The sequence below is a fragment of the Anastrepha ludens genome, chromosome 3 (genome assembly GCF_028408465.1).
Source record: "Anastrepha ludens isolate Willacy chromosome 3, idAnaLude1.1, whole genome shotgun sequence".
NCBI lineage: Eukaryota > Metazoa > Arthropoda > Insecta > Diptera > Tephritidae > Anastrepha > Anastrepha ludens.
Genome location: NC_071499.1, coordinates 46,196,524 through 46,205,712, shown reverse-complemented (window position 1 = coordinate 46,205,712; position 9,189 = coordinate 46,196,524). Strand labels below are relative to the sequence as shown.

Sequence of the window (9,189 nt, the reverse complement as noted above, 5' to 3'; positions counted from 1 at the left end):
GCCCATTATTAATGCAGCATTTGTTTCAGCTACATGAATACTCGTACCATAGTAATTCTTGGAGCACCACGGCTAGAAGAACTTGTAAAGTTACATCTGATATAATCTTGAAGGAAGCAGGTGGAATTTTCTTGGCTAAATCACCTCACTAAAGATGGTTTGTTAAAGCCCACTCCAGTAATGATGAAAATCGGAGAAGGGTCGACCGGTGTAGGTAAACGCCGGACACAAACCGTGGCAACAACGCGCACTACTCCGAGCGTTTATCACCCGCACTAACGCAGCGATTTCAGACCGCAGCAACGGCACAAACTACCTCAAGGCAATACCAATAAATCCAACGCCGGAATGGATAGCACTTTATAGTACGCACAAGCACTAGTTAAGAAACGGAAATAAGCGCCAAAAAGTAGGCACCAATAAAAACGCCAAAAAAATTGGGGCCAAAAAACGCCCTAAACAGTAGGCACCAAGGAAATATAACGCCAAAAAGTAGGCACCAAAAATTATATTTCATATAAGTGTGCACCAACAAGCAAACTCCAAAAAGCAGGCAGTGTTACTTCTCCCTAGAAACCACATTGAAAAACTCAGAAAAATAGCCTAAAGTGTATCTAAGATATATATAAGGTATAGTTCTCTCTCTCCTTTTTATCTACGTTATATCTTTTTTCTCTCTCGCGGAACGAAAATGCCCAAAACGTTGCATGACCTTGAAATTTTACTCTCCATTCTCACTCATCCATCAACGCCTAAGAAGTTTCACTTAAAAAATTCCCGAAACACATAAATTACGTAGTTCACCAGTTTTGTGAATTGGATTTGATAACGATATTTGAAAGAGTTTGTCAGTTTAGCTTGAATGTGAAAATTTCTTGTTTTGCATGACAATTTTCACTGAGACTCTAATCACTTCATTTTAAATCGCATAGGTTTTTTTTATTTAAATGAATTAAAAAATACTGAATAATATTTTTTATATTTACATATCTTATTAATTTGAAGCGCTTAATTTAAGTAAACATAAGTAAAAATCTAAGGATCGCATAACGTCACAGTAATCTGCTACTTTTCGTTTCTTTTTTCTTACTCTTAATTTGTCGTAACTTGTGTTTTTCGACCAGAAGTATATTCACGGCGTATAGAATACGGAAGGTTGCGCCTTTTTTTGTAAAACAAATTGCGCATTTTCTCATTATTTTATTTATTTATAAAAAGCCTTCTGAATTTATATGTATTACAAATGAATATTTGAATGTAAATAATATGTTTCGTCATTTAATTTTGTGCTGACATCTGAATTTACACAGCCAAGAAAAAGCAATTGCTGGTCAACTGCTACCATCTTTAATAGATTCGTCTTGCTGAAATCAAAACAATACAAACAAAATAGGGAAAAATTAAATTCTTGTCAAAATTCAGAGAATGGCTTGGTAATATTGTGATTTGTGACATTTAGACCAAACAAACCAATGAAATCGAAAAATAATGTAACTGTTTTTTAATGGCGCCACCTTAGATACTCATTTCGCCTTGGATACCACCTTTAATAGATTCGCCTTGATTCTTGAGGTAAGCAACAGCCAAGGCGAATTTGTTACAGGTGACAGCAAACACATATAAATAAAACCAAGGTGGATTTAATAAGGTGACAGCATTCACCCAGCTGAATTTTTCGCCGTAGGTATGGCTTACGTCAAAATGATATGCTTTGTTTGTATGTATTGGTATGTTTACATTCGTATGTTTACATTTGCTTGCTGATTTTGACATGATGCTTGCACCAAACGCAACAACAAATACATGTAGGGTTTTACTTATATGTGTTTGCTGTCACCTGTAATAAATTCGCCTTGAGTAAAACCCTACATGTATTTGTTGTTGCGTTTGGTGCAAGCATCATGTCAAAATCAGCAAGCAAATGTAAACATACGAATGTAAACATACCAATACATACAAACCAAGGCGAATTTATTACAGGTGACAGCAAACACATATAAGTAAAACCCTACATGTATTTGTTGTTGCGTTTGGTGCAAGCATCATGTCAAAATCAGCAAGCAAATGTAAACATACGAATGTAAACCTACCAATACATACAAACAAAGCATATCATTTTGACGTAAGCCATACCTACGGCGAAAAATTCAGCTGGGTGAATGCTGTCACCTTATTAAATCCACCTTGATACAAACAAAGCATATCATTTTGACGTAAGCCATACCTACGGCGAAAAATTCAGCTGGGTGAATGCTGTCACCTTATTAAATCCACCTTGGCAACAGCTGCCAATGCAAATCCATATAAGGTGATAGCTGTAAAATAGCTACCCTGAATTGATCTGTGTTTTTTTTATTGTTTTGTTTCTTTCTTTATATTACGAGTAATTTGCCATTTAAACCATCATACGGCAATACCAAGGCGGATTTAATAAGGTGACAGCATTCACCCAGCTGAATTTTTCGCCGTAGGTATGGCCTACGTCAAAATGATATGCTTTGTATGTATTGGTATGTTTACATTCGTATGTTTACATTTGCTTGCTGATTTTGACATGATGCTTGCACCAAACGCAACAACAAGTACATGTAGGGTTTTACTTATATGTGTTTGCTGCCACCTGTAATAAATTCGCCTTGGGCAATACCAAATATATGTATAGTAAATCCCGTTTTTATTCTGGTGACTTATCCTTATATAAATTCGCCTTAAGGCAAATCTACACAAGCAGGTGTTGTTTCACCAGATGATTGGTAACTGATTTCCAAAGTGAAAATATTTGTATATTGATGTCCACTTCTTTCTTCAGGAGGAATTTGACAATGCTGTACAGAATACAGAAAATGGGGTCTCCCACAAATCGCTACTTTATTTTTCACGATTATCGCGACCGAAGGGAAGGAAAAGAAATTACTTGTTTGTAAGGAGGAAGAGTAAGTGAAAGCAATAGAAACTATCAATCTCAAGATAACTTTTGCACATACACACACGTTCACTTGGAAGTATTTCTATAATTCGTGCTTTCACTCGTTTTCATTACTTTGTTTAATTTAAAAGAGGCAAATTTTCACTATTAACAAGCTATTCACTGATTGTTTACAAATAGAAATTGCTCTTGTTTTTGTTTGTTTTGTATTATTATCGTTCATGATGTCAAAATCGAGAAAAATAAAGTAGTGGCTTTCGGAAGAACCACCTTTAGCTTCTGTACCCATGTAATTGTTCTATTGCCACCACCTTGTATGAATTCGCTTTGCCTTGATATCTGTCTGAATAAATTCGCCTTGATTAAGCCGTCCATAAGCGAGCTTTCCATTCTTTTGCAAATATTCGAATTGAATAGACGTGTTGTCGTGTTGTTCGGTGTGGTGTAAATTTACTCGCCTTCCGTCTCACTTAAGTGCGTTTTTCCTGTTCGATCAAACTACTTAATTACCAGTGCGAAATAACCTAAGTTTGGGAATTCTAAATATTTCAAGGTACGTAAAATATCGTATGGGTATTTAAGTATGCAGATATACCGGGAAAAATAGAGAGTTTGCGTTTATGCACAACTCAACTCGGAAGAGCAATTATATAAATATCTAAAAGTTAAATCAGTATCTCTAGGTCATGACTTGATTACTAAGTTCTAGAAAGATTTGGAACGCCGTTACTTGCACATTCTTCATAGGTGCTTGGCGTTTGCTTTTGCCTGTTACTCGGCAGCTGCCGGGTTCGTTTACCGCTTCCCGGTGCCCACCAGTTTAACGTACCGCAAGCGAGCGGGCATCAAACAACTACAACTATCAGTTCGCTCAGTCGGTCTTTCTAATTGTTTTTTTTGATGTTAAGACTGCTAGTTCGTGCGAATTTATGCCGTGTAGGTACCTACTTACTCGTTGCTTCCCTTAATTGCTGATTCACCGCATATTGCATAGGCAAACTGAGCATAAAACCAGTTTGGGTACAGATATTTATGAAATTATGAAATTTAAAGATTTATTATATTTTCTTTATATATGTATATATCTGCATACAGTAACAATTATATGCATTGTGAAATAAATTTACTAGTGGAAACCGCTACTGATTTCTAACGGGATTTTAACTATATTTTTGTCTCTTATTTACAGATGCCTAAAATTCAAAAGCCCGCTCCCCATTTCAAGGGAACCGCCGTTATTAATGGCGCTTTCAAAGATATCGACCTGAGTGACTACAAAGGCAAGTACTTGGTGCTCTTCTTTTACCCATTGGACTTTACCTTTGTCTGCCCCACCGAAATTATTGCCTTCTCGGATCGTGTTGCTGAGTTCCGCAATATTGGCTGTGAAGTTGTAGCTTGCTCTACAGACAGTCATTTTACTCATTTAGCTTGGATAAACACACCCCGCAAGCAGGGCGGTCTTGGCGATTTGTCGATTCCGCTATTGGCTGACAAATCGATGAAAATTGCACGTGACTACGGTGTGTTGGACGAAGATACCGGCATTCCATTCCGTGGTCTATTTGTCATTGACAAAAGCCAGAATTTGCGCCAAGTCACCATCAACGATTTGCCAGTTGGTCGCAGTGTAGATGAAACTTTGCGTTTGGTGCAGGCCTTCCAATTTACCGACGAACACGGTGAAGTATGCCCAGCTAACTGGAAGCCCGGTGCTAAGACCATGGTTGCTGATCCTAAGAAGTCTAAAGAGTACTTTGCGCTTGCCTCTTAAGTGCATCTAATTGGTAATGACAACAGTAAAGCGGATTTGCTCAAAAAACACAAATTTAATATCAAAATCAAGGACAGAAGTAATTCAACTACTGGTTGTATTAGTAACAGCGCTGGAAGTTATTCGCATAAGAAAATCATTCAAAATAATTTGATTCGAATTAATATCGCAAGTCGCGTAAGATCGGCATTAAACAAACAACAAAAGCACTTAAAAAGTGTTATATGAGGCACCCTTTTTTTATTAGCTCGTAGTTCTACAAGTTGTAGATTTGTATTGTACGTTTTTGTTATTTACTCGGATAATTAACGCTGAAGTAATATTCATTTGAAATTCAACTAATATAGCTGTAGAGCAAATACTATAGAAATTAATGGAAGAATGATTGTAAGTGCTGTGCTCTAAGTTATTTTCCAACAAATACAATTCCGCAACAAAATAAAAAAAAAGTTTTACAAATAAAAAGTGTTTGGCATACATTTATTATTGGTCACTAAAAGGTCGAAACAGTTAAGGTTCTAAATCTACTCCAAGTGGTTAGAAAGGTTCAAAATCTTAGTCAATATAAAAAGTGAAGTTAAACCTTTGTACGCAAAAACTTACATTGTAGTTACCGGTAACTAAACATTTCTATTGTCTGTATGTACCTGAACTTATCGCCCATAACCGGCATACCTGACAGAGAAAACGTGCTCGCTAATAAAACGAATGGAGTTTAAAGGTCATTAGTTATTTTAGATTATAATCACGATGTAGAGAATACTTTTATTTATTTCTATTCTATCATTTCTGGCGTATAATAAATTAGCTGCCGTGACGTATCCGAAATTCGTTCAGAAAAACATAAAACCTTAAAGTGATAGGTAAACATGAAATCCGGGCAGCCAAAGGGGAAAAGTGAACTCAAGTTTTCCACCTTAAAACAATTTCATCTGCTCAGTAGACACGAATTTGTATCTGGCTATCGACTATTATTTCCGTAGCATTCATTAATTACAACAGTAACGATAATTATATGCGCCACTTTACTCACTACTTTTAATATTAAAATATGCGAAGGCTGACTACAAATGGCGACGTGATAAGATTATTTGTGACTGATAAAATTTCGCCACCCAAACAGACAATATGATGAATGTCGAGACATCTTTCCCAGTAAAGGGTCACTCTGCAGAAAAATCTACTAGTTGTTGTTGTAGCAGCATGAACATTCCCCGTGCATATACGAGGAATGCTGCTGAAGGGACAGTCCTTGGCCGGATACAAATCCGGGTCGTTCCGGTTAAGTAGAACCGACTGTAGTGGAAAGTTTATAGTACACTTTGCTTCACAACTAAAGTGGTTCGTCTTCCATCCTTTTCCAATACGAAATGTCAGTTGCCGGCCTCTGTACCAACATTACACCAGTTACTGTAGTATTTCATAATAGAAGAATACCATATTTGTGTTGCGTACACCTCTACTTTGTCATACTGCAACTGGTACAATTATAGTCACTCTCGAACTAGTACGATTTCTTCCTTAAAATTCCTGTATATGACCTAGAATGCTTGCAGAATATGTTCGCAGGGAAGCTGTTGGTGCACTGCATGAGCGATTCAAATGTCATATACATATGTATGTACATACAAATACATCCTCCATGCTCGATTTTCATCGTTTGCACATTTATACTTTTTATTTGTTTTTCACTCTACTTTTGCGTGGTTTGCCGTATAAGAATTTCCTGATTTGCTTTAATTTCATTTTCAATGTGAAGTTCAAAAAACCAGTATTGCACTGCTGACCAACATATTGGTGCTGTGGTATTGCAAGGGGCTGGATTCAAAGCAAACATTTACGCTAAAGCTCTGCAAATAAATTAAAGTGTATGTCACGCAAGCAGTCGTGTATGAAAAATTCAGTTCATATTTTATGTGTGTATGTATTTGATTATTCGCATGTATATGTATGTATAAATTGACTTTTATTTGACAAGGTTTTAAGAAATAAAATCGTGAAAGGTGTTTTTAGAAGACAAAATCCAATAAATGACGTTTCAATTGCTTTCATCTGCGCGTGTGTGCTTCATTACGCACACGTAATAGTATTGTACGATCATGAAATTACTGTTTAAATGTTTCAAATTTCATTACAAAGTTCTGATGCAAGAATAACAAAAAGATTTGCAATACAATGATTCAGCTTTAAAGCAAAATTAATTAAATTTTAACTTCCCTTAATGATCACTCATATTCCCAAATGTAATTACACCACTAATATGTATAAAAGTAAAGAAAATAGTTTTAAATAAAAAGCAAACAAGGTAAAACTATGCCATGATGCAAAGAATAATGAGATGGCGCCCATCGTGGTCCCGTTACTTTGCGCTCAGCGAATTTGACAACTAGTTACGTGATTTTAGCTCCAGTATGGCCAGATTACCATTTTCGTAACTTGATTTAGCATTTTTTTTGTTATTTTTATTATTTTTTGTCTCGGAGTTTTAGTTCTTTCTTCATGACATTTTTCTAGCTGTTCTAATTAAAATGTCATGTTTATAATTTTGTAAAATATACATTTTTTAATAATTATTTAAATAATTCACTCAGTTTTATTTAGCTTTACTTTTTTTTAACATCTGGTGGCATTGCCCGCGATTGCCGGTGTTGTTGGTGTTCTTCTGCTTTCGGCAGTCAAATCTCTCTCTCGCTACTGCAGAGTTGCCTAGCTTTGGATATAAAAACGCACTAAATGCCCATTTAAAGAAAATAAATCACGAAATTTTTATTGTGTTAAGTAAGAACTTTGTATGCGTGACAAATTGTCTGTAGAATGTGCGTTTTTTTTTAAATAAATGTGTTATGCTTATGTACAATTTAATTCATGAGTTTTTTTTGTTAAGCGAAATTCTTTTGTTAAGGAAACGACTTTTTTGCTATATTTGAAGTTATGTAACTAGATAAGGTACTCTTTTTGTAAAAATGTCAGTATGGTTTCTTTAGTATTTTCTGGTATTTTGTTGGTTATTTTTACTATGAATACACCTCTTGATGCTCTATGTCTCACTAAGGATTGATGACCGGAAGAAACGATTACACCTCTATGGTTTCAATTCGCATTCAATAAATTCAAAGGCTTTTTAAAATGTGTAAAAAGGTTTTCAATCTTAAGAAGAGTTGAGAGAGGGGCATTTAATATTTTTGCATAGCCTTAAATGGAGCCAAAAATTAAATTTGCACTTTCAAATTATCAAATTTTATAAGAGTAAAACACTTTTCATTAGCACTAAAATCTTCTCAGAGTGGCCTTTTTTAAACTTCTTTTGTATAATAATACAGTTTTTTTTCAACTTAAGTCTCGGTAGCCTTAAATTAAAAACAAAAAGAAACAAACACCAAACTTAAAAATAGTCGCATTTTCGGTATAAAAAAGCACTAAATTTATTGCGAAGAGCAAATGGTTGGCAATACTGCACAACTCTGCAAACGTGACGTCACGTACGCTCTGATGGGCGCAATCTTCTTTCTATCATTCTTGAAACTATGCAAAGCAGTGGGATCTGCGAGAGAGAGAGAGAGAGGGTGGTAACGATGAAAAATATATTATTTCATAGAAATACCAAGAAATATTATGGGTATATGATAACCTTTGTTGTTAGTGCCTGTTAACAGTAAAATAATTATCACTAGTAATAAATACGAATTTGTCACGTTCTACACGTAGAGTTATATCAAAAATATTTGATAATCCCGATAGTAGAAATTAGCCCATTTGGTTAAAAGGAAATAGGCCATTAATGAAAGTGTATTATATTGTTAGAATGATTTCAACTCTACTTAGACACTTGAAAGTTGCCGAGTACAAAAACCAATAAACTGTTATCAAATCGAAACACACGTGTTGCATAAGCTCATCAATGATGATTGTTCATCTTTGCATTAGGTGTAGCGGATGGATATATGTATAATATAATATATAATTCTATAAATTAATTCTTAATTGAATATCACAAGCAATACGAGTGCTGGTTTGCAATGCTATTGCACTGCTATTTTGTATTTATTCTTTCATCGTTTTACGCAGTTGTATTGATTTTCTATCAACTTCCCCTTATCACTAGCCAACTAATATCGAAGTAAAACGCTAGTTTTGCTGATAAGCATGTGTCACAATAAAAATATGCGGTATTGAAATGTTAGCACATGCATGTAAATTTATTTATTTATTGTTTTTTTCAAGAAGTCAAGTAAATATGATTTCGAACTGACTACAAAAACTGAAGAATAATGAAATTATATACATAACTAAATTACAAACTTACGCCTAACGAAACTAAAAGCTGCAGTTCAATAGTAGGTAGTACAAAAAATTCCTTATTTGAAGTAGGGGAGAGAGCAAAATGACATTTCTTTGAGAGGAAGTAACTAATTTGTACTTCATAAATTTTTACTTGTAAGAATTTGCAAGTGAAAAAAACAGTTGATCGCAAATTAAAAATAAGCACGAA

At 34.9% G+C, this 9,189-nt stretch overlaps 1 protein-coding gene across 1 annotated transcript; it reads left to right on the top strand.

Annotated features, from left to right (window-relative positions):
• Window positions 1–3,306: 3,306 nt before the first annotated feature.
• LOC128857881 (peroxiredoxin 1) lies at window positions 3,307–5,165 on the top strand. Its single transcript, XM_054093689.1, has 2 exons — window positions 3,307–3,479; window positions 4,116–5,165. Exon 2 carries the CDS (start codon window positions 4,116–4,118, stop codon window positions 4,698–4,700), a length of 585 nt encoding a protein of 194 aa, XP_053949664.1. The 5' UTR covers window positions 3,307–3,479; the 3' UTR covers window positions 4,701–5,165.
• The last annotated feature ends 4,024 nt before the right edge of the window (window positions 5,166–9,189 follow it).

Bases quoted from the DNA above. Each gene is read 5' to 3' on its own strand.
- LOC128857881 (XM_054093689.1), top strand. From the start codon at position 4,116: ATGCCTAAAATTCAAAAGCCCGCTCCCCATTTCAAGGGAACCGCCGTT.